Source organism: Dunckerocampus dactyliophorus, chromosome 3 (genome assembly GCF_027744805.1).
Source record: "Dunckerocampus dactyliophorus isolate RoL2022-P2 chromosome 3, RoL_Ddac_1.1, whole genome shotgun sequence".
NCBI lineage: Eukaryota > Metazoa > Chordata > Actinopteri > Syngnathiformes > Syngnathidae > Dunckerocampus > Dunckerocampus dactyliophorus.
In genome coordinates, this window is record NC_072821.1 from 1,065,433 (window position 1) to 1,090,000 (window position 24,568).

The following is a 24,568-nucleotide window of genomic DNA, read 5'->3' on the forward strand; positions in this document are numbered from 1 at the left end:
AATTCTGGGAGATGTTCCTGATGTTTCGCTTCTCGATTACAAACGTCGGCTTATAAAACACCAAATGGCTTTTTGTCACCAACAGAATGTCATAGCAACTTGTGCCCCCCGCCTCTGACCTGCTCGCCAGGCTTCAAGGTCAAAGTCACCAACGGCACCTGCTGCCTGTCCTACACCTGTGGTGAGTCGTATTCATAGTGTAATATTTGATCCTCTATGGTTGATTTTAAATGTTTACAGTCAAAAAGACGTACAGGTAAAAACAGTTCACGCCTTTCATTCATTCATTCATTCATTTCAATTAGGGATGTCCCGGACCCCATTTTTTGGCTTCCAATCCGATCCGATTTGTTTTAATAGCCTTGCCCATCCGATTGGATACTTTTGTTTTTTTATTTTTTTAATAATAAACTTCTGTTACAAACATAAATTTGTGGAATTGAATGTGGTTATGAAAATAGCTCTGCAAAGCAGTAAAATAATGCAAGCAAAGTATTGCTGAATGGACTTTTTTGTTACGCAGCATGATATATTGTTTGGCTTTTGTGTGAAACATAACATATCCCTAGTCCAATAAAAGTCCATCCAATAAAAGGTCAAATTGGAAAAAAAGGTGGTGCAAAATCCTTTCTGATTTTTTTGTAGCCTTACTGGTACATTGCACTGTCATGCATTTGTGCTTTTCGAGTGCTTTTCTAGTTGTAAAATGGATATAGCTTGGCTAACTTTTCTGATGGGATGTCAGCCTCAGCACATATTGCTATGAAATCGTCAACACGATGTCATGCCCGTGCTGGTGATTAAGGAAGATGTAGTCACAGATGTAGTTCCAATCGCGTTATTAATGTCATTAATGTCAACTAACCTGATCCCATGTCGTCTTCAATGTGTGTGTGTGTCCAGAGCCTAAAGGTGTATGCGTGTATGACATGACGGAGTACGAGGTGAGAACACTCATGACTAAAAATAACACGTCTCTGCAACGTCTTTGAACGCATCTCCTGAATGCTTTGTATTATTTGTACTTCATTTCATTTTGCCATTTTTAAATGAAGCATTTTCAGCTTAATTTAGGCAAAAAAAGACATAAAACTTGCTTAAATATGCATATTTTTCACAATAATAGGACGTATTCAAGGACTAAACAGTGATTTATTCATGAATTTCGTTTTGAAAAGGCGTGATAGAGTGAAGCAACAAGAGTTATATACTCTTTAATTGTTCACTTTTATTTTTAAACTACATTATTTCATTTTTTGGTTGTTTAAATGTGAAATGCATTATTATTATTATTATTATTGTTAATAATGATGTGGTTTTTGCAGCCTGGCAGCAAAATAGCCACGCCACAAGTCCCATCAGAGCTTTCAACAGCGCCTCCATCAGGACCGGCAGGAGCTGCACCCGAACCTCTTGGAGTGGGGCCATGCCGGGACTGCTACTGTGGCCACGACGCCGACCCCCTCACCGGACTGAACACCATCACGTGCGCGCCCGTCGTCTGCCGCACAAACTGCTCCGAGGTCAGCTGAGCGGCGATGGCGCACGCTGTTCTTTTGTCGGCCGTCTTTCCTGTTTTGCTGACCGCTTCTGGTCGTCGGCAGGGCTTCGAGTACCGGCCCCCGTTGTCCCGGTGTTGTGGCACATGTGTGCAGACCAGCTGCCTTGTCACCATGCCTGACAACACAACACACGTCATCGCGGTGAGCGCACATGCACGATAAACGTCTCTTTTAGAGGACATCCATCATGTGTGTACTCTTGACAGGTCAACAGCACGTTTGCGCCACCTGGCAACTCGTGCACCAAGTTCACCTGTGAGAGCATCAATGGCCAGCTGGTTACCAAGGAGACCAAGACCACCTGCCCCCCCTTCAACCCGCTGGACTGTGAGCCTGTGAGTGCTGCGCTTTCTCTTTTTACGCCACAAAGCTGCGTCTTGTCTCCAAAGAGCCACCAGGGGGCGTATTTGCATGGCGTCTGCTGCCACATGCGTGTTTCATGTTATTCATGTTCCAGGGTACGGAGACGACAGACGACGACGGCTGCTGCCGACGCTGTAAGTTTGCGTGACAATCGCGCAGTCCGGGTGTGAGATGAGACAAACCTCCGTGACGACCCGTGTCCTCCCGTCTCGCAGGTCAGCAGCGCGGCCTCTGTGAGGTCCGAACGCAAGCGAGCGTGGTGGAGGTGGCCGGCTGTCGCAGCAGCGCTCCCATCAACGTGACGTCCTGCGTGGGCCGCTGCGGGAGCTCATCCACGTGAGTGGTGTCGCCACATGGGGACGCTTGATTAGGTACACCATCTTATTGCGGTTACCTGGCGTGCAGGTACTCCCTGGTCGCCAGTGCCATGATGTACCAGTGTGAGTGTTGCCGCGAGGGCGTCACCAGTCGGCAGCAGCTGGAGCTGACGTGTCCCGACGGCTCCAAGGTGCGGCACAGCACCACCGTGGTGGAGACGTGCCACTGCAGCAAGGCCGCTTGCGTGTCCACCAGCACTGGCAAACCAAGGAGGCGCCGCTGAGCAACTGTTTCCTCCTCTTCAATGACTGAAGCTTTCTTACAGCTTGGAACAAGAAAACCAAACATTTCTGCAACACCAGCCTTTGCTTTAAGTGTGACATCATTATTCTTGCAAATCGTGCAATAACATATGGGGAAATGTCGTATGGGAGGCGCTTGCAGTACTTGCTTCGTCCTGAAGGGGTGGGGACACAAACGTTTTTCAGTTCATAACAAATTAAATAAATGTGACTAAGACGTTTTTGAAAAAATTCTTCAACCAAAGGAAAATGATTGTCATCTATTTGTTTTTCCTGTTTCTCTTAGTGAGCAACCTGTATTAATGTTTTCAAAAAAAAACAACCAAAGGAGCTCCAAAGCGCCTCACCAGCCATGAGCCTCACCGCACGTCACGTTTACATAATAGAAATAGCACAAACTTTAGTATAATAGCTGCATTAACTGCAGCAGAATAAGATCTCATATTAAAGTATGAAGAATAATAGAATGGGCTGCTGTGCTCTGCTTTGCAGGCCCCTAAGTAATAAAAGCGCTGTCGTGTTAACACCATGGAGCAAAAAAAAACAAAAAAAAAACGGGAGTTGTGACGCAATCGTTTCGCCAAACTAATGTCATGTATTGCGGGGACGCTCCGCTTTTTTCCGGCAAATGTCGCGTGACGCAGGTCACATGACAAGCATCAAGATGGCGGCCGCCAGTGGCGTGTGTCGCGTGGCTTCAGGGCTTCACGACAGTCTTACCGAGGCCTACAAGTCCACCTTGAACGCAACACTTCCGCGACACAGTGCCGAAGAGCTCGCGTGCGTGATACTCCGCGGAGTGCGCGCGCGGGAAGAGGACGACCATCATGGTAACGGCATGGAACTGAGCTGCGTCAGCCTGACTGTGATCGGGAGGACGATCTCCATGGCGACGGCTCACAAGCCAGAAGTAGCGTCTTTCAACCAGCTCGCGCTTAAAGTCTTGTTTGACGACATGGACGCCATGTCTCTACTGGTGAGTCTCCGAACCCCTGTGGCCTAAACGGCGGCTAAACTCCGTGCTAATTCTAATGCTAACGCTCTCAGGTAGCTAACTTTGGCTGCGAAGAGCAATTCATCAGTCATTTGGCGGCAAAGAGCGCCGCCTCGTGGGTTCTCTACCAACTGCGCATGTCTGTGAGTATATGTTTACTTCCGGTTTACCTCCTGTGTTTGTTGACATAGTGTGCACACGAGCTGGCAGCTGATTCTTGTGGAGAGTTTCCAAAGAATTCACATTTTTAAAAGCCGCTGTCATGTGACCTCTGGCAGGTCAAAGGTATCAGCTTGGTGTGATGTCATTCCAGGGTTCGGTCAGTCCAGCGTGGCGGCAGACGTGTGAGCGGGCGTTTCTCAGCTCGCCCGCCGGCCCGACTCTGGACGCCTGCCTGTGGTCGCTGAGCTGCGTCTTCAAGAGACTTCTGAAGGACAATTGTCAAGGTCAAAGCTCCCAGCTAGAAGAAGATGAAAACGTGTTAGTGTCTTTAACCTCACTTTGACCTTGTCTTGGCTCCATCAGAGCTTGTCAAGGTGGTTCTGATGGCGTTTGATGCCAGCGTAAGCGCATTGGCCTCCAGGTTCCTTCCCGTGGACGCGTGGCAGCACTCGGACGTGAACACGTTCTGCCTGCTGTTGGACCTTCTGGAGCTGCTGAGCGCCTCCAGTGAGACGTGCACGTACGTTAGCAGCCAGAAGTTGACCCACGTGCACGCAGCCACACTGATGGCTGTTATCAGTTGCTCGCCGCAGTATTTTGTTAGCAAGCGTGCAGCGTTGCTGCTGAAGCGGGCGGCACTGCGCAAGGCCGGCGAGGACTGGCTGGTGGGCGCCGGACCGCCCGCTCCCTCTCACGCGCTCTCACACGAGCACGGCGCCGCTGACATCGCCTCGCTCGCTCGCACGGTGCTGGACGGCGTGGCAGCCGACTGGTTGCTGAGCATCCGAGTGGGGTCGGCGTCTTTCTTCGGGGGGACGAGCAGCATCGGCGGAGGGCGACAAGGTGGTGACGGCGTGATGCTGCGAGCTGTCAGCCTGCTCGTTATCATGTGTGTCGAGCGTTACGTGCGGGCCAGCGCCACAGGTGAGTTCCGCAGGAAGTGAGCGTCGCTAGTCAGCTGTCGCCGCAATGATCTTAAAGCTTGTCTTCTATTGGAGGCGCCGAGGCTTGTGGGTATCTACAGGCTCTGTGGTCCTTCCTGGGGCACACTGAGGTGCTCCACACCTGCCGCTTGCTGACGCTGCTCTTTAGCGAGCAGGATGACGACATGATGGAGGCCGCTAAAGCTCTGTTCACCATTTTCCTCCAAATCAGGTACGACTCGTGCGGTAGCGGCCTGTTTCCTGTTGGACGTCGCATCACCGTCTGTCTTCTCCTTCTAGAGAGGATTCCACCTTGGACCACTCTGATCTCGGCGAAGCCGCCTGCGCTTCCGGCTGTAACCCCCACTGTCACTTCCTGTTTGTCCTCCAGAGTGTGGCCTTCGACCACCGCGTCCTCCTGGACTTCCTCATCTCCATGGAGACCTGCTTCCTGGAGTACCTAGTACGCTACCTCAAGTACCTGAGGACGGACTGGCGGAGCTTCACTGCAGCGTGTCAGCGAGTGGCCGTTTCACCCAAGTCGGACTCCGGTCATGTGGGCACCAGTCCTGGGCGGAGCCTCGTAGACTATGACCCTTCTGATGAGTCCGATCCAGATAATATTGAAGGGTCACACGGGTGGACCGCCCCAGGTGGAAAGACGCAGAGCAACATGGCGGCTTGTCAAACGTTAGCACGAGCCGCCGGCTGCCTGTCCAAGCTCCGCCTCCTGGTGGCCAAGCTGCAGACAAAGAAAATGTTTCCCTACAACGCCGAGTCGCTCATCAAACTGCTAACACAAGTGGAAACATGTGAAGGACGGGACAGAAGGTAAAGGAAACACCCGCCGTTCATCAGGCTTTCACACTGCTGTGAGAAAGGGACGTCCAAAGCCCGTCGCGGGGGCCATTGGAGTCCCAGCAGTGCATTTTTTCATTGTCACACGGCACATTCTAACCACAAAATAAACAATTTCATCATTTTCTTCCCTTTTTGCTGTTTTTTTTCCATTTTTGCAGTTTTTTAGATTGTATTTTTTAGGGATGCGCCGATCAGGTTTTTACGCTGCCAAGACCGATCATCCATGACTGCAATCGTCCGATACTGATCACGTAAGATTAAGTGTAACATTTCAATGCACTATTGCACGGCAGACATGCTTGTTTTGGCTTCGTGAAGGGAAAGTTGGCGGGAGAAGGTCGCTGTAGGCTGGATGCTGCAACGGGGTCTGAGGTGATCGGCGTTATAAAGCAAATATCGGCATATGCTTTTTCACGGAAATCGGTGGCCGATCGATCGGAGCGCCACTAGTATTTTTGCAATGTGCTGTGGCACAATAAAAAAACACTTTGGCCGCGTGTGTCAGTAGTTGTTTGTCTACATGTGCACTGTGATGGACTGGAGACCAATGCAGAGCACCCTGAAGGCATCTGGGATAGGCTCCAGCATACCTGAGGTCTTAATGCGGACAGGTGGACAAAAGGACAAAATCCATCCATCCATGCCGTTTATCCTCATTAGGGTTGTGGGGATAGGCTGGAGGCTATCCCAGCTGACTTTGGGCGAGAGGCGGGGTACACCCTGAACTGGTCGCCAGCCAATCAGAGGGCACATATAGACAAACAGTCATCCACCCTCACATTTGTGCAATTTACCTGACATGCATGTTTTTTGAAATGTGGGAAGAAACTGAAGTACCTGGAGGAAGCCCACGAACATGCCAACTCCACACAGAGATGCCCAAGCGGCGATTCGAACCCAGGTCTTCCCGACCTCCTGGCTGTGTAGCTAACATGCTAGCCAACTCGGCCACCGTGCGGCCCGAAAGGACAACATGAACAGCATATTTTGACTGGCATGCATTGGTTTTCACATGTGATGAAGCCAACAGGAGGTGAAGAATACCAAATAAAATGGTTTTGTTTGTGCATGCGACACCCCTGCTGTAAGACAATACTGTGTCCCATCGGCCAAGAAATGAAGTTGCTGAACATGAAATCCATCCAATCATAGCCCAGCGCTCATCAGTCAGTCTTCCTCAGGTCTGCGTGCCACCAGGACGCAAGGGAGCAGGTGAGGTAGGATGAAAGGGAGCATCCGTGTTCTTGTTAAAGTGGGGGGGCGTGTCTTTGGATGTCTCCGTTGGTTTCAGTTGACATTGTCAACCCGCCAGTGTTTGCTCTCTTTGGATCCCCACCCCCAAGCTGGCGCACGTCCACGTCCACCTGGAGGGAGCGTCGACGCGAGGTAGGATCACCTTTTCGCTTTTACAACTTTTCTCTTGAAAGTCAAACCGTTTCAGTTTGAATTTCTCTGAAATGTCCTGAGCCTTTCTGTCGCTCGTCGCCACGGTTTGAGGCTGAGTGAGTCACTGTCCAAGCTACTTTATCACTTCTTTTTGTTGTCGTATACAAGTCCTAATCACTTTGTGACATGCGCTCCTTTCTCGAAGGTGTTGACATAAAAACGAAGCTTATCGCGGTGAAGACGCGCTAAGGGACACTTTGTGTTCCGGCAGGCTTTGTTGTGTGAGAGAAACTTTATCAGCAACAATGCAAACAAGCACTTTGTGTGCCCACGGGGCTGAAAGGTGCACTTCCTGGAGGGAGCAGTGTGTGTGTGTGTGTGTGTGTGTGGGTGTGTGTTTGTGGGTGTGGGAGTGCAATGCAAACAAAGACTGTGAGCGTCGACCTCACACGGGGGGAGAAGAAGGTGAGCGTCTCCTGTGACCTTTCTTCTTTTCAGCCTGAGTGACCTTTCAACCTCAGCTCGGGGGGCAGGGGTGAGGGGGGTCCCATCCGGGTGGTCCTAAGTTGAACTTTTACTTTTGCTGCGTTTGGGCCAAACTTGTGTCTGTTGTGACTCCTGCGAGGTGTTGGTGCCGTAAAGACGACCCCACCTAAGACGTGTAAACGTGCACGTTAGCGTTTGGTGTTTACAGTCAGCAAGTCTCCATGCAGGTCGTCACGTGCACGCTCGTGTTGTGTTGATCATTTAGATGTTCAGCTCAAGGAGGATGAGACCTTTGGTGACCTTCTGTCCTACGTGGGCCATTTGTCTTTGTGGTGTCATCCCCTCCTCCGCCGCTAGAGGGCGGATGACGTCATTGCTTTTGTGCTGGTGAGGACTTGCGCTCGTGGTGCGAGTGATGGCTCTCATTATAGAGAACTGGTTCTTTTGGCTCAGCTCACTAAAAAGAGCCGACTCTTTCAGCTCCCGAGTGGCTCCTCAAATGTTTTTGTTGTCTTTAATGAATTTCTGACCAAATGATGTGTACTGTGTAAAATGAATCACTCATGTAAAGTACATGATATCACATGCTTATTATTGAATAAATATTAAATATTTTAAATATTAAATATTATAAAGAGACCCATCTCAATAGACAAATTAGGTCCCAATATGTCAAATCTCTTCATGCAAATTTCTCACAAACGAATCGGCTCTAAGAGCACCACGGGGTGTTTAACCCTGCCCCTCCCCCTGCTCAGTGTGGACACAACGAGACGCCGCCACACATCTTGACCAATGACATTTGCCTTTAACAGGGAAAAAAAAGACGAGGTAAGAAAATAATATCGGCTCCCACTTGGCTCCCGACGACACGAAGCCGATTGGTTCACGTCCGACGCATGACTAGTTGGTGCACTTGCACACTTCCACTTGAATAAGTACGCTTTGTACCGGTGGGCTGCTGGGCATTACATCGTAAATATGTTTATGTATTTATATGTTCCTTTTTAAGAAAATGATCTGTGACCCTGTCGTACCAGCTACGTATCTTTCCCTGGGACTTGAGCCTTGGCCCACTGTGTTGCGGGTGGAAGACTTGGGCCCCTTGATCTGCCCTGTTGTTTAACTCTTTAACTTCTTGCTCCTCGTAAGGGGGGGCGGCATGGCTTAGGTGGCGGAGTGGTTGTCTCCCAACCTGAAGGTTGCATTTGAATCGATCCTCGGTCCTCCCATGATCATGTCGAAGGGTCCTGTGTGCGTTTTTATGGCTCCCCCTCTGTTGTGTTGAAACATTGCGGCGTGGGGGAGGAATGATCTGCTCATTCTATCGGTGGAGCAGGGCAGTGATAGTCATCAGAAGATGCTGGGCATTGGATGATGCTGGTGGTCCATGATGGAAAGGAGCCTCCTTGGTGTCCTCCGCTCGGCCACAGATGTCAGGCTGTCCAGCTCAGTGCCAATGACAGAGCCTGCCTTCCTCCCCAGTTTGTCCAGACGTGTGGCGTCCTTCTTCTTCAGGCTGCTCCCCCAGCACACCCGAGCTCCCCCTGCAGTCCTGGCGCAGTCGCTACCGCCCGTGGGCTTAAGGAGTGTGCAAATCCTGAGTGTAGTTTGCTGTAGTTGCACACAATTTTGGCAGCCTTCCTAAAGGGGCGGGGCTTGGCAGAGCAGTGTGCTGATTGGTAGAGAGTGAATGACAACAACCACTAATGTCCCTTCTTAACGCAGCGTCGGCTGATGGGTCAAAGGTCATCACATTGAATGAACTGATGCCTAACGCCCCTCCCGTTCCCATCCATCAGGATGTTGGATGTTCTGTACGAGTGGTTCTGGTGGGACAGAATATGGCTGCCGGGAAACCTGACCTGGACTGACCTGGAGGACAAGGAGGGGCGGGTCTACGCCAAAGCCTCGCACCTTTACGTCGTCATCCCCTACGCCTTCGTCTTCCTGTTCGTCAGATACATCTTTGAGAGGTACGCCGCCGCCGCAGCCTTGGTTCTGGTCCGCTGCTGGCTGTGTTGCTTCGGTCTTTTGTAACTTTAGGACAAGAATGTGTCGTCGTCCTATCAACATCTCTTCCAGATGTGACATTGTCATGTTTTTATGAAAAGCACCAGGAAGTCCAACGATGTAGCTTCTCTGTAGCGCCAGTCGTGCTAACCATCACACGTGTGCTTGCATGCTAGGTGGGTCGCCACGCCGCTGGCGATCCATGCGGGCGTCAAGTCGAGAGTCAACCTCAAAGTGGACGACAACGCCATCCTCAAACTTTACTACGCCACGCGTAGCAGGAAGCCTGCTCAGGTAAGCCAGGCGGCGTGCTTGTTGCCGCCATGTTTAACCCCCACCCCCCGTCACCCGCAGGCTGACCTGGACGGGCTGTCCAAGAAAAGCTGTCTGTCCGTGAGACAAGTGGAGCGCTGGTTCCGAAGGAGACGTGGTCAGGACCGGCCCGGAGTTCTGAAGAAGTTCACCGAGGCCAGGTGACGCCATGTTTGTTAGTTATCTGTTTCCATGACGACCGGCTGTGTAGTCACCTGTTGTTTGCTGCTGTCAGCTGGCGCTTTGTCTTCTACCTGGCCTCGTCCATCGGAGGACTGCTCGCGCTGTACGACGTGAGTTTAAAAGGTCATAATGAAAACTCTGACACTTCATCTAATGAATGCTTTTGTCCTGCAGAAAGAATGGTTCTATGACACCAGAGCTGTGTGGACGGCTTTTCCAAAGCAGGTGTGTCTTTGTTTACCATTAGCTACACGTTAGCTTAGTCTTCCCACCACGTCATATCTGTCATAACAAATACGTCATATAGTGCGTGTGTATGCGTGTGCGCAGTCCCTGCTGGAGTCTCAGTACTGGTACTACATGCTGGAGATGAGCTTCTACGTCTCCTTGCTCTTCAGCGTCTTCTCCGATGTCAAGAGGAAGGTGAGCGCTGACTTCCTTTAAAAGAATGATGACGATGATGATGGCCGCCTGCCTTGTTCAGGACTTCAGGGAGCAGATGGTCCACCACGCCGCCACCCTGGTGCTCCTGTCCTTCTCCTGGTGCGTCAACTTCATCCGCGTGGGAACGCTGGTCCTGTTGGTCCACGACGCCGCCGATGTCTTGTTGGAGGTCAGTCACACTTCCTGTTTCCTGCTGTTGTTGAATATGCGCGCACGTGACCGCACGCTTGTTGTTTGCTTTCAGTCGGCCAAGCTGTTGAACTACGCCAAAATGGAGAAAAGCTGCAAACTTCTTTTTGTTCTTTTTGCTCTTGTCTTCATCGTGACTCGCCTCATCATCTTCCCCTTCTGGTCAGTGTGCGTGTGCGTGTGCGTGTGCGTGTGTGTGTGTGTGCGCGCGGTGCTGATGTTTGAGATTGAAGATGTTGCAGCTCAAGCTGTGCCGCTAGGTGTCGCTAAAACGCACGCATTGACAAGCATTGTCCTCCTAGCAGCAAAGACAGGCTGTGTCTCAATCAATGCAAAAGGGTCAAAATGGTGAGTGTGCAGTGCTAGACACTCAGCACCCACAACAGTTGCCGTATTGGCTACGTAGAAGAAGGGGAGAGACGATCAAACCTTACCCGATTTGAAATAATAATAGCAGAAATCGAGAAGTAGGGAAAAAGGCTGGTAGGTATTTTATTGAACGAAAACAATAGAATATTGCGATCATTATTTCCGCTAAGTCCCACGACCCTAGTGAGGACAAGCAGCATAGAAAATGGATGGATGGATATTTCTGCAAAGTGCGCAACAGTCGGTAATCCCTCGTTTATGGTGGTTAATTGGTTCCAAACTCGAATGCGATGAGCGACTTTCCCTGAAGTAGGATTCCTTCTTGATCCATCCATCCAAATCCTATGCCACTTCTCCTCATTAGGGTCACGGGGGCATGCTGGAGCCTATCCCAGCTGACTTCGGGCGACAAGCGGGGTACACCCTGGACTGGTGTCCAGCCAATGGCAGGGCACATATAGACAAACACTCACATTCATACCTATGGACCATTTAGAGTCGCAATATTTTTGGAGTTATAGCATAGAAAACCTGTTTACAATCTTCTAAATACATTTTACATACATCAACACTATTAGAGCCCTCTAGACCTGAAATAACAGCCCTATAGTCACCTTTACACTCCTATTACCCAATATAGTAAACATAATCTGAGAAAATAAGCCTTTTAAGACAGTTTACCTTGTTGGGGAGCGGAGTCAGTGGCGGACAGGAAGTGACGTCGGGTGCGAAGTGTTCAGATTTGAGTTTTAGCTAGTTTAGCTAGGCTACGGCCACAACAGTAACACGTGTTGTTATTATTATTTTGCCTGTTGTCGGATCATTTACAGTGGTGTGAAAAAGTGTTTGCCTCCCTTCCTGATTTCTTATTTGCATGTTTGTCACACTTCGATGTTTCAGATCATCAAACAAATTTAAATATTAGTCAATGACAACACAACTGAACACAAAATGCAGTATTTAAATGAAAGTTTTTATTATTGAGAGTGAAAAAAGGCCCTGTGTGGAAAACTGATTGTTTGTTTGTATAAGTTTGGAAGTGCACAAATTGAGACACAGCCACAGTACACTTCGTGAAGTGTACTGATGGAAGTGTTCCATTTGAGACACTGCGCGACTTCCTGTGTGTTTCAGGCTGATTCACTGCACGTGGGTGTACCCCCTCCACCATTACCCTGCCTTCTTTGGCTACTACTTCTTCAACGCCATGCTCCTCCTGCTCCTCGGCCTGCACCTCTTCTGGGCCCTCCTCATCCTCGCCATGCTCAGGAAGTTTATCTTCGGCACCGTAAGTCCGAGTGGTCGTTATGCGTGCTGTTGATGACCCCTCCCATCTTTTAACAAGTCTGGTGGGCATGTGTGTTTGTATGTCAGCTGACCAGAGACGAGAGGAGCGATCACGATGAAGAGGAGGAGGAGAGCAGCTTGTCAGATGGTGAAGTCGCTGCAAAAAACAACAATGGCTGCCTGGGCTCTTTGGCCTCGCACGAGAACATCTGCGCTCAAAGACGGTGCACTGAGGCTTCCTCTGGTGGTGGCGCCACACAACGAGAAGACTCCTTGAAGGCGGTTTGATGTTTGCGTTACTCTCACGCAGCACGGTGGGAAATGTAGGCTGTCCGTCACGGCTCCTGCTTGACAGGACGCCAAAAGTTTCAATTTTAGTCTTTTTTTATGAGAAATAAGCTAAATTATTGTTAGTTTTATACTTTTAGATGTCCATGACTGTTCATCTTCTCTTTCCTTCACTTTAGTTCTGTCTATGTGTCCACGTCCCCTGCTACTTTTTCTTCTTGCATCTTTAGTGAAGTGTCCACTAAGACAAAAAGCACGATCAAGTTGTAATAAACTTTCACCATTTTATCATAACAACAAAACTAGTGTATCATGTCTTTTAAACACTTTATACAGTTTCAATAATGATATTTTCCACTAATGATTACCTGCTTAGCAATGCATTATTTTTTCTATAATTTGCTTATAAAAATATAATAATAATAATAATAATAATAGATCGATGCTGGTCTAAGATCTACAGTATTTCCAATGTGGTGGATAGGAATCCAAAACAAACGCTTTCCATCTTTTTTGATACTTGTTGAACAATCCATCCATCTTTGATGCCGCTGAGCCTCACGAGGGTCGCGGGTATGTTGGAGCCTATCCCAGCTGACTTCGGGCGAGGGGCGGGGTACACCCTGGATTGGTCGCCAGCCAGTCGCGGGGCACATACTTGTTGAACAATGTTTAGTAAAATGTTTGACAAGCGGACAAAATAAGGAAAGAAAATAATATACTTCAATAATACTACTAAAAATACAAATAGTTAAAAAAAATACAACAGCACAAGCATAAAGAATCTAGCTGTTTACTTCGACAATGTACAAACAATACACTTTATAAACAAAATACAGTATATAAATAAAATATAGTATGTTGCATGCGCTCCAGTCAGACAAATGAGTTAGTAAACAAAAAATGTAAATATTTCATAATTGTTTAAATATACTCAATAATAAAATAGTTAGTTCTTCACATTTAAAGTCACTTTTAGCTCCACTTGAGACCACGTGTAAGGTTTCACCCCCACCCGGTGATTGACAGCTACGCCGTCTAATGAAAGGCGGAGTTCTCCAATGGTCAATGTTCCAGTGGGCCAATCAGAAGCCAGAAGAGGTGGAGCTGGCCCGCGTGGGCGTGTCTTCAGCTGCTTGAGCCACTTTAGAAAAGTTTTGGAAAAGGGTGGCGGTGATTCCCCACCAAACCTCCTCGTCCTGGTCCTGGTCCCGGTCCCGGTCTTGGTCCAGGTCTTGGTGCGGTTCCTAGGTTCGTCATGCAGAACCGCTATGTCGTGCGCCTTCTGCTCCTCGCGCTGCTCCTCGTCGAACTCGCCGGTAAGAACCGAACAGAAACTTTTGTTTCGATCAAAGTTCTACGTACGCGTCCATGTTTAGGAGCGTGTGATGGACGTGTGTCTTTCTTTTCTTAGTCCAGTCTGACGTGGACACGGATGAGGTGGTTCCGATGCTGCTGCCCCTCCACCAACCTGCTGACCCGGACCACTTGATGGTGTCGCTGCCCTCGTTCGGAAGGAAGCTCCGCCTGAACGTAACCCGGGACGGCGGCCTGGTGTCGGCCGCCCTGCTGGTGGAGGACAGGCGAGGGGGGCGGAGTCCGGCGCTCAGCCGACTGGACCGGGACCAGCTCTGCCTTTACTCCGGTTCCGTGCAAGACCACCCCGAATCTCTCGTGTCACTCAGCACCTGTGGAGGCCTGGTAAACATTTATCTTCCTCTTCCACCTGTCGTGGTTCTGGTTTTGTCTCAACGTTGGTTTCTGCTCGCATTTACTGAGTGTCCCTGAATGCATCACATCACACAGCATACCTGTTACATTGTAAATTGCAGGTAGCGTTATCTTGTTTGATGCATTCAGTGACCCTCCTCCTGTGTGTGTTGCAGACAGGTCTGATCCACATGGGGGAGGACGTCCTCTTCATCCGCCCTCTGGGGGTCCGCAAGAGCCTACCAGAGTCTTTCTCGGGTCTCAAACATCAGCTAATGCGGCGACGCCGCCCGGCACGGGACGCTGAGAGGTCTGAACGCTGCGGCACCCCCACAGGTGAGTGACGGCGCGAGGTCACGTGATGCACACAGAAGATCACAGCACTTCCTAACCGTCCAATCAGAGCGCTCAATACTGCCTATTGTCAGTATTGCAGAAGTTACGAAGTGTTTATATCTCCAACTAGTGGTCTGGCGTGCTTATTACACCATTTTTGTGTGTGGTGCGTGAAGTTAAGTCGTACTATTGTTGATGTTCCCTCTACGTGTGTGTGGCGCTTGTGAGTCATGTGATCCATTTGGACCAGCATCACCACTAAATGACACCTCGAGCGTGTGTGTTTGTGTGTCTTCATCTTCTTCTGCAACTTCTTCCTTTAAAAGTCTTGTTTAATCTTCATGTTATTCCTTGATGGAATATTTTGCGAGCAGTTCATGGACTTCCAAGTGGATCTTTTAGCTCGTCAGCCCGTTGCTTTTAGCTTCTTGGAGTCAGGCAGCAGACCTCTGCCAAAGCCAAACAATCCTCATGTGTGTCTGGCTTGGATGTCTTCTACTCCAGGCGCGTACTCAGCCCAATGCAAGTGGACTGTAATCCCTCCCAAGTGATGATAATTGTGTCAATGTGCACCTTTTATCTGGGTCTGCACCAACACGATGATGCAACCTCAGCTTTGACGCTAGCGGCTAGTGAGAGTGGAGGTGGTCTCGCGCACTCGTACGCTGGCGAGTGTGCGCTTTTTACGTCTGTGTTGCTGTGGTGCACGTGCACGCAGATAGCAGATGTTGGCACTGACTTTCTTAAAAACGGCAACATGGTGTGTGATCTTAATAGAGAAGAGAAGACACCCAGACACGCTCACACACCGTGCACGTCTGCTCGTGGGCGCTCATTAAGTGGAGCAGCTTGACCCCTCAGAAGTTACATAACCACACACACACACACACACACACACACACACACACATACAGTCTAATGCTTTCCACATGTTCACAAGTGGGTCAGACGCTGAGATGTGTGTGTGTGTGTGTAGGTTGAGTTCCTTTGTGGCTGTGTTTAAAAAGTGAACAGGATTTTTGTTTTGACCTTTAACCTCCTCATCTGATGTTCAGATGGACTTAAAGAGACAGTGCCATAAGCGTCAGCTCTCGTTGCTAAATTTGCTCACGTGCGTGCCTGTTCAGCAAATGTAAACACAGTGATGTCACACGCGGATCATGCAACCCGTAGTTGGCACGCTGCCCCCTGCTGCTTTGGAGTGTAACTTCTTACTCGCCGTTTATTCGTCCCAGCCAGGGGGGGCATTGTGGCAAGCGAGGCTTTGACTTGCATAGAATGAGTTTGTGGCGCTCGGCACTCGGTCGGAGGCGTTCAGTGAGAGACAGGAGGACAAACTGCTCTCCACCATGGACGGCCCCACCCACCCATTCCGACGGACAACAGAGGGGAAGCGGAGCTCATTCTCCTACAGACACCTCCAGTTTCGTTCCCACAGTAAACGCTACAAGACTTTATTTATTCCAAACGCCATCCCACTCTACGATACCTCACCTGCCTGTGAACGACCATTTGCAACATTTTTGCGCTGCACTCTCTGCCCTCCTTTTATGAAGCGTAAGTTTATTTGTATTTACCATATTTTAGACGTTGCATGCTCATTTCTTTTTTTTTATCGGAAAGGTGGGCGGAGCTGTTGGGAAGTAGGTGGGCTTTTTGCTCCCCTAGGAGGTAAGCAGGAGTGCAAGAGAGCCGCCGAGAGGAAGAGAAAGTGTCTTTTGTTGTCTTTTCTTTGGGGTGTTGGTGTTGGCCGGCGTGCTGCGAGCTTGACTTCCTGAGTAGAAACGGTGTCGTCAGACTTTGAGGAAAGTGGGTCACGTTGCTAAGAAGCGTCTGGAACAGCTGAGCTCTTTATGAACATGCCAGAGGACATGTGACGCCTCATTAGCATATTCATACGCACCTGACAGGCCAAGGAATCTTGTGTTCCTAATGCAGTGGCCACATTTGATGAGCATCAAATCTCATTTGGCTGCTGGTTCTGCTGGTTCTGGCGAGATTCTTTAGAAATCGGTTGGTGTTGGCCATCTTTGCGTGCGCTCTGCTTGATGCGTGGCCACAGCTGATGAGGTTGTGTGTGGTTTTGCAGGGAAGAAGAGGTCAAAGGGTGGCCAGGAAGGTCGCGGGAAGAGGAACGTCATCGGGCTGCAGGAAGCGTACACCGTGGAGACGCTGGTGGTGGCCGACGCGGACATGGTCCGCTACCATGGCGCCGAGGCCGCCCAGAGGTTCTTGTTGACCGTCATGAACATGGTGAGAGCGCCGGCCGGTGACCCGACACGACCAGAACCACGACGCCCACGTGAGCTCTGTCCACGTTGTTGTGTGTCAGGTGTACAACATGTTCCAGCACCACAGTCTGGCTGTCAGGGTCAACATCCGGGTCACTAAGCTGGTTCTGCTTCACAGCCGCCCCGTGAGTCTCACCTCTGACCTTCTGAGCAGATGGCGTTTAGAAGAAAATGTGGAGGAACCATCAGAACCTTCCTTCCTAATGAGCCGTCTGTGCCCCCCCAGGAGAAGCTGAAGGTGGGCCACCATGGAGAGCGTTCCCTGGAGAGTTTCTGCCACTGGCAGCATCAGGAGTTTGGAGGTCCACGCTACCTCGGAACCAACCACCTTCCTGCTGACGACGTCCCCCCGGTGGACACGGCAGTGCTGGTCACCAGGTGGGCTGTCCCCGCATGCTCACACCTCAGTCATGCAAAAGCTACACACACAGCCGGGTCCGCAGATGGTGGGTGGGTGTGTGTGTGCGTGCATGTGTGTGTGCGCGTGTGTGTGTGTGTGTGTGTGTGTGTTTGCAGCAGGATGACTGTTGTCACACGTCATTGAGAACTCCTCCTCTTCCTCCTCTGATGTTCTTGCTCGCTGCACACAAAAACAACTTGTTGGTCACATGATCACCCATTAACTCATTCAATCCCAATTTTTATGTTTTTTGCGCAAGAGTCAAAAAGAGGTGATGACGACAGAAGTGCGTTTGATAAGATGGGGTACTGATGCGCTGACAGCAAGGACGAAGTGAGAGAGCGTGGACGAGTGTAGCGTAAGGTTACGCGTCGTTTGGACATTTTAGTGCATGCACATGTACACGCGTGTGCACACACTGGGTGTGTGTGCACACGTGCGCACACACCCAGTTCCTTTCCAAATGTGAAAATGGTAACAAATAAATAGTTATTTTGATGTGAAACAAGCCTTTTTTGTGTTGTTTATGTTGTGGTGTAGTTGTTTAGTTACTTGAGCCAATAATAGAATTTACACTGCAGGTTTCAACGATTCAGTACCAAAGATGACATCGATACCAACAACGTATTTATATATCTTTTGCGTTTTTTTTTTTTTGCGCAAGAGGCCATAAGAGGCGATGATGCAACTCTCCACCAATGAGTTTCACTTCACAGCAATTTGAAGCCATAAAATCAGCCACAAAGTAGCCGACGCGCATTTGATCAGAGCGCGGCGGACATCGAGTGAACAGAGAATCACACATGGCGGGAAGGAGGAAGCCAGAGAGCGTGGAGGAGTGTTGCGTGCGGAAGGTTACGCGTTGTAGGGAAATTTGAACGCACGCGCACACGCGCACACACACAGTTCAGTTCCAAATGTGAAAATTGTAAATAGTGGATGGTGTTGTATTTGTAAATAAATTGTTGTTTTGATGTAAAACAAGCCTTTTTGTTGTTGTTCACGTTGGTATAGTTGTTCAGTGATATCAATAAATATCGATACCGGAGGTATCAACATCATTATCGAGTTCATTTTCATGGATTGTGTGACCAATGAAGTTATTTTGTTATCGGCCCCACGAGACAGAAATCTCGTCACGTTTTGACGTCCTGTGCCACCCTGAGTGCTCCCACTTGGTCTCTGAGTGCGTGAGCGTGTTCACACGGACAAGTACGGCAAAATAACGGATTTGGAATCGCACTCCACCAGGGCTGTGCACACTTTTCGATGAGATATCATTCACAACACGATGTGGCAACCAAGATAATGACACGCAATAGTTGTGTACATAAGTAACACGTCAGTGAAAAGAGCTACGTAGCGTTCATCAGACACACACGGTGGACGTCATGGGCGCCCCTGTGCTACACCGTCCAAAACTGCGCACTCGGGAACGTAAGTGCGCAGTGCAGTGTACTTATGGAAGTGTACTGACTGAAGTATTCCATTTGAGACGCAGCACGTTATGTTGACAATGTTCTGAGAGTGTTGTTGTTGTCTTCCAGGACAGACTTCTGTGTCCACAAGGAGGAGCCGTGCGACACCGTGGGTACGTCTATTTTTGGTTATTATCGTCATCGCCTTCATCAGAGGTCCAAAAAGCCCGTCAGTTCTGCTGCTGTCCAAGTCGGTGAACGTCAGAGGGCTTTTATTGATTGTTGGTGGTTGTTGTGTCTGAGGAGAGACGGGGAAGAACATTCCAGAACTGTCCGACCGGACTTCTTGGCCAGGATACGTTCTGGCTTTGGCTTTCAGAACCGCCTGGCGCGTACAAGTGTGGAATGTGTGTGTTGGCACAAATGTTCCAGAAAAGTCTCAGTGTTTGTCCATGTAGGATTCCAGGATGCGTACATTCCTGCATGTGCCCTGCGTTACAAACATGAGGAATGTCTGACGGGGACATGGCACCAATTAGTGGGACGCTTATTGCTGGAACATCTGCACCACATTCGTCCCTCTGTTGTCCTCGTCTGGAGCCTGATTGTCGCTCATTTGGCTCATGTTGTCTTTGCTTATAAAGGGTGTGAGGGCGTCTTCGTTCTTTGGACATCTTGGAAGTTTGGGACATGCTGCGTTTCGGTGTTTGAGACAGACCTGTCCCTGGCATTTTCATGAACACGTGAGAATGTAACCTCACCTAATCTTCTTGGTCTTCATCAGGAATGGCGTCCTTGGAACCGTCCCCGGTCCATCAAAGTGTTTTTTGTTGATTTATTTTCCCAGCTGCCGCATGTCAACAAACAGGAAGGCGAACATGTCGCCACTACTGGACTTTTCATTTGGACTCTGTCTCCCAAAGCAGCTGTTCCTCACATGTTTGTCCTTCTCGTCCCAAGCCGCCCTTAAACAAAGTCCAGTAAAAGGCGCACTAATTTCTACTCTGATTTTATTTACGAGGGGTGCTCCGATGGATTGGTACAATTGATGATCGGTATTGGCAGCATAAAAGCCTGATCGGAGCATCCGACCATGTTACCTTTATGGGGCACGTTTGTCTTCGGGGGCTCGTGAAGCGGGATGCTATACTGGACGTGGACTGGATACCATCACGCTAGCGCAGGGGTAGTGAACCGATGGCTCGGGACCCAGACCCGGCTCTTGCTGTGACTGCGTCTGTCCCTGACACTTATATAACAACTTAGCACTATCATGCTAGGTGTTAACATGCTATGGTTAGCACGTTAGCATTGCTAGCATGCTAATGTTAGCATACTAGCATTTTTAGCTATTTTCCTGGGTAGACACATATAAACACTTAGCACTATCATGCTACATGTTAGCATTTCCAGCATGTAAACATTAGCATAGTATAATTTTTATCCATATTCAGGGGTAGATACTTATATAAAGATATATATATATATAGGTCCTTCTCAAAAAATTAGCATATTGTGATAAAGTTCATTATTTTCTGTAATGTACTGATAAACATTAGACTTTCATATATTTTAGATTCATTACACACAACTGAAGTAGTTCAGGCCTTTTATTGTTTTAATATTGATGATTTTGGCAAAAAAGTAAAGAAAAAACAAAAATCCCTATCTCAAAAAATTAGCATATTTCATCCGACCAATAAAAGAAAAGTGTTTTTAATACAAAAAAAAGTCAACCTTCAAATAATTATGTTCAGTTATGCACTCAATACTTGGTTGGGAATCCTTTTGCAGAAATGACTGCTTGAGTGCGGCGTGGCATGGAGGCAATCAGCCTGTGGCACTGCTGAGGTGTTATGGAGGCCCAGGATGCTTCGATAGCGGCCTTAAGCTCATCCACAGTGTTGGGTCTGGTGACTCAACTTCCTCTTCACAATATCCCACAGATTCTCTATGGGGTTCAGGTCAGGAGAGTTGGCAGGCCAATAGAGCACAGTAATACCATGGTCAGTAAACCATTCACCAGTGGTTTTGGCACTGTGAGCAGGTGCCAGGTCGTGAAAAATGAAATCTTCATCTCCATAAAGCTTTTCAGCAGATGGAAGCATGAAGTGCTCCAAAATCTCCTGATAGCTGCAGTGACCCTGCCCTTGATGAAACATAGTGGACCAACACCAGCAGCTAACATGGCACCCCAGACCATCACTGACTGTGGGTACTTGACACTGGACTTCAGGCATTTTGGCTTTTCCTTCTCCCCAGTCTTCCTCCAGACTCAGGCACCTTGATTTCCGAATGACATGCAAAATTTGCTTTCATTCGAAAAAAGTACTTTGGACCACTGAGCAACAGTCCAGTGCTGCTTCTCTGTAGCCCAGGTCAGGCGCTTCTGTCGCTGTTTCTGGTTCAAAGGTGGCTTGACCTGGGGAATGTGGCACCTGTAGCCCATTTCCTGCACACGCCTGTGCACGGTGGCTCTGGATGTTTCTACCGCAGACTCAGTCCACTGCTTCCGCAGGTCCCCCAAGATCTGGAATGGGCCCTTCTCCACAATATTCCTCAGGGTCCGGTCACCTCTTCTGGTTGTGCAGCGTTTTCTGCCACACTTTTTCCTTCCAAGATTCAAGATTCAAGATTCAAGAGAGTTTTATTGTCATGTGCATGGTAAAACAGCAGTAATACCATGCAATGAAAATCTTATTCTGTTCATTCTCCCAAGAAAAGAAAGAAAAACACAAGAAAGAATAAGAACATAAGAAACATAAACACATATACATAAATACCAATAAATTAAGCAACAACAACAGAAGAGACATTAATACAAGTAAATAATACAAATAAATAAATAAATAAATAAAGTGCTATGAGTGTGTGCGTGTGGCGTGTCTGAGTGCTTCATTGAGAAGCCTGATGGCCTGTGGGTAAAAGCTGTTTGCCAGCCTTGTGGTCCTGGACTTCAAACTCCTGTAGCGTCTGCCTGACGGTAGGAGTGTGAATAATGAGTGTTGTGGATGTGTGCTGTCCTTGATGAGGTTGTGTGTTCTTCGTAGGACTCTAGATGTATAAATGTCTTGCAGTGAGGGGAGGGCTGCCCCAACAATGTTCTGTGAGGTCTTGATCACCCGCTGGAGTGCCTTCCTATCACGTGTTGTACAGTTACCGTACCAAACAGTGATGGAGGCGGTAAGGACACTTTCCATAGTGCATCTGTAGAAGCAACTCAGGATTGTGGTGGACATGCCAAATTTCCTCAGTCTTCTCAGGAAGTACAGTCTCCTTTGGGACTTCTTCAGAATTTGTTGTGTGTTGTGAGACCAGGTGAGGTCCTCGCTGATGTGTGTGCCAAGGAACTTGAAGGTTTTCACCCTCTCCACCTCAGTCTCATCAATAAACAGGGGTCTATGCGGCTCCTTTTCCCTTGTTCTTGGGTCGATGATCATCTCTTTAGTCTTATCTGTATTGAGAAGGAGATTGTTAGCACGACACCAAGCTATGAGGTCCGCCACCTCTCTTCTGTATGATGTTTCAACACCACCAGTGATCAGGCCGATGACTGTAGTGTCATCCGCAAATTTAATGATGCTGGTGTTGTTCTGGGAGGCCACGCAATCGTAGGTGAAGAGCGTGTAGAGGAGTGGACTCAGCACACACCCCTGTGGGGTCCCAGTGCTCACAATTCTTGAGCTGGATGTGCGGTTGTGGACTCTGACTGACTGGGGTCTGCCCGTGAGAAAGTTAAACACCCAGTTACAGAGGGAGGGAGACAGGCCAAGTGTGAGGAGCTTATTTGTGAGTTTGTGGGGGCTGACTGTATTAAAAGCAGAGCTATAGTCTATAAATAGCATTCTGACGTATGTGTCCTGGCCCTGTAGGTGAGAAAGGGCTGTGTGGATGGCAGTGTTGACTGCATCATCCGTGGACCGGTTCTGGCGATATGCAAACTGTAGAGGGTCCACAGTTGCCGCCGGGATGCTCTTTTTGATGTGGGTCATGACTAGTCTTTCAAAGCACTTCATAACAATAGGAGTGAGTGCTATAGGGCGATAGTCATTCAAGCAGGTCACGTTGCTCTTCTTGGGTACGGGCACTATGGTGGTGGACTTAAAGCAGGTCGGTACAGATGCTTGTGCAAGCGACAGGTTAAATATGTCAGCAAGCACATCAGCTAGCTCTGATGAGCAAACCCGAAGTGCACGTCCTGAGATGTTGTCTGGGCCTGCTGCTTTTCGTGGGTTTGTTTTGTTTAGAACCCTGCGCACATCAGCTGATGTCACCATGAGAGGTGCGTCCTGTGTGCTCCCCAGGTTCAGCCACCCTCTCTGCTCATCAGGAGTTTGGGTGTCAAAGCGGGCATAGACTTCCCACAGACTTCCCACTGAGGTGCCTTGATACAGCACTCTGGGAACAGCCTATTCGCTCAGAAATGTCTTTCTGTGTCTTACCCTCTTGCTTGGTGGTGTCAATGATGGCCTTCTGGACAGCAGTCAGGTCGGCAGTCTTACCCATGATTGCGGTTTTGAGTAATGAACCAGGCTGGGAGTTTTTAAAAGCTTCAGGAATCTTTTGCAGGTGTTTAGAGTTCATTCGTTGATTCAGATGATGAGGTTAATAGCTCGTTTAGAGTACCTTTTCATGGTATGCTAATTTTTTGAGATAGGGATTTTTGGTTTTTCTTTACTTTTTTGCCAAAATCATCAATATTAAAACAATAAAAGGCCTGAACTACTTCAGTTGTGTGTATCGAGGAAAAGGCTTCTTGAGACGTCATCTGTACTTCTGTGTAGAAGGTGTCGGACGTTTCGCTCCTCATCCGAAGAGCTTCGTCAGCAAACTAATAAGTGCTGGTAGCTTAGGCCTTAAATACAGTAAGAGTGGGCGGAATTGGTGTGCCAACACCCTCCTCCTATTGGTTCGTTACACTAAGCCTGGGCGGAGCAGTGGTATAATCCTATCCTGTTATTCACACCTACGATAAAAGGGAAGTGTCGCTCCCTGAATTGGGTATGAACGACTCTGATACTGGCTTGTTAGCATCTATTGTTCTGGCTCGGCCCTGCCTTCACCTCATTTGCAAGACTAAGAGCTGTGGGTTTTGGTCTCAGTAACCTGCTGAACACAGGGTCCAAATTAAACCTCAAACCACCATTCCGATTCAATGATGGGTTCTGTTGTTTGACAAAAATAGCTTCCTTAACTCCTCTTTCAAACCATCTGTTTTCTTTGGCCAAAATCTTAACCTCGCTGTCCTGAAAAGAGTGATTGGTAGCTTTCAGGTGTAGATGTACTGCTGATTGAGGACCACTAGCATTGTCCCTGCGATGTTGATAAAGCCTTTTTTGGAGCATTTGCTTAGTTTCCCCAATGTAGTGCTCTTTGCATTCCTCATCTTTACAGTGGATGGAATAGACCACATTGCTCTGTTTCTGGTTTGGAGCCTTGTCTTTAGGATGCACTAATTTTTGTCTCAGGGTATTTACTGGTTTGAAATAGGTAGGAATTTTGTGTTGCCATAAGATCCTCTGGAGTTTTTCGGAGACCCCCGCTACATAAGGGACTACCACTCCTCTCCTTTTTGCTTCTGTGGGCTTTTGGGTTTCTTTCCCTACTCTCTTCTTTTGACATTTGTTAAAAGCCCACCGTGGGTACCCACAGGTTGAGAGCGCTCTCTGGACATGTTGTGTCTCCTTTTTCTTTCCCTCAGCACTAGTTGGTATTTGTTCCGCTCTATGTTGGAGGGTCCTAATAACCCCTAGTTTATGTTGTAGTGGATGGTTTGATTCAAAAAGCAGGTATTGGTCAGTGTGTGTGGCCTTTCTAAAGACCTCTGTAAGTAGCTGTCTGTCCTTTCCTATAATTACCTTGCAGTCTAAGAAGGCTAGTTGGTTTTCTTTAGTGTCCTCGCGAGTAAATTTGATATTGGTGTCCACCGCATTGATGTGATCTGTGAAAGACTGAATTTCTTGTTTTTTGA

At 48.6% G+C, this 24,568-nt stretch overlaps 2 protein-coding genes across 6 annotated transcripts in view; both read left to right on the forward strand.

The window, feature by feature from the left end:
• Positions 1 to 2,784, forward strand: part of LOC129178478 (mucin-2-like) — a 41,622-nt gene extending 38,838 nt beyond the window's left edge. The window contains 8 exon segments of the mRNA XM_054770753.1: positions 86 to 181; positions 904 to 944; positions 1,326 to 1,523; positions 1,605 to 1,703; positions 1,769 to 1,897; positions 2,020 to 2,059; positions 2,141 to 2,261; positions 2,331 to 2,784. Coding sequence (XP_054626728.1) covers positions 86 to 181; positions 904 to 944; positions 1,326 to 1,523; positions 1,605 to 1,703; positions 1,769 to 1,897; positions 2,020 to 2,059; positions 2,141 to 2,261; positions 2,331 to 2,526 — 920 coding nt within the window. The 3' untranslated portion in view covers positions 2,527 to 2,784.
• Positions 2,785 to 3,179: 395 nt separating this feature from the next.
• Positions 3,180 to 13,944, forward strand: cers3a (ceramide synthase 3a). 5 transcript variants are annotated; one of them, XM_054770670.1, is made up of 17 exons: positions 3,182 to 3,521; positions 3,593 to 3,682; positions 3,853 to 3,985; positions 4,065 to 4,625; positions 4,700 to 4,856; positions 4,925 to 5,455; positions 9,160 to 9,333; positions 9,547 to 9,664; positions 9,725 to 9,843; positions 9,918 to 9,975; positions 10,040 to 10,090; positions 10,196 to 10,288; positions 10,350 to 10,478; positions 10,554 to 10,660; positions 12,002 to 12,155; positions 12,242 to 13,761; positions 13,862 to 13,944. In XM_054770670.1, the coding sequence occupies exons 1-16, from the start codon at positions 3,195 to 3,197 to the stop codon at positions 12,440 to 12,442; spliced, it is 3,003 nt and encodes a 1,000-aa protein (XP_054626645.1). In that variant the 5' UTR covers positions 3,182 to 3,194; the 3' UTR covers positions 12,443 to 13,761; positions 13,862 to 13,944. The 5 variants fall into 5 exon arrangements, with proteins under 5 accessions (XP_054626646.1, XP_054626647.1, XP_054626645.1 ...); XM_054770671.1 differs by lacking the exon at positions 13,862 to 13,944 and having other exon boundaries at positions 3,180 to 3,521; positions 10,358 to 10,478; positions 12,242 to 12,423; XM_054770672.1 differs by lacking the exon at positions 13,862 to 13,944 and having other exon boundaries at positions 3,180 to 3,521; positions 10,264 to 10,288; positions 12,242 to 12,423.
• The last annotated feature ends 10,624 nt before the right edge of the window (positions 13,945 to 24,568 follow it).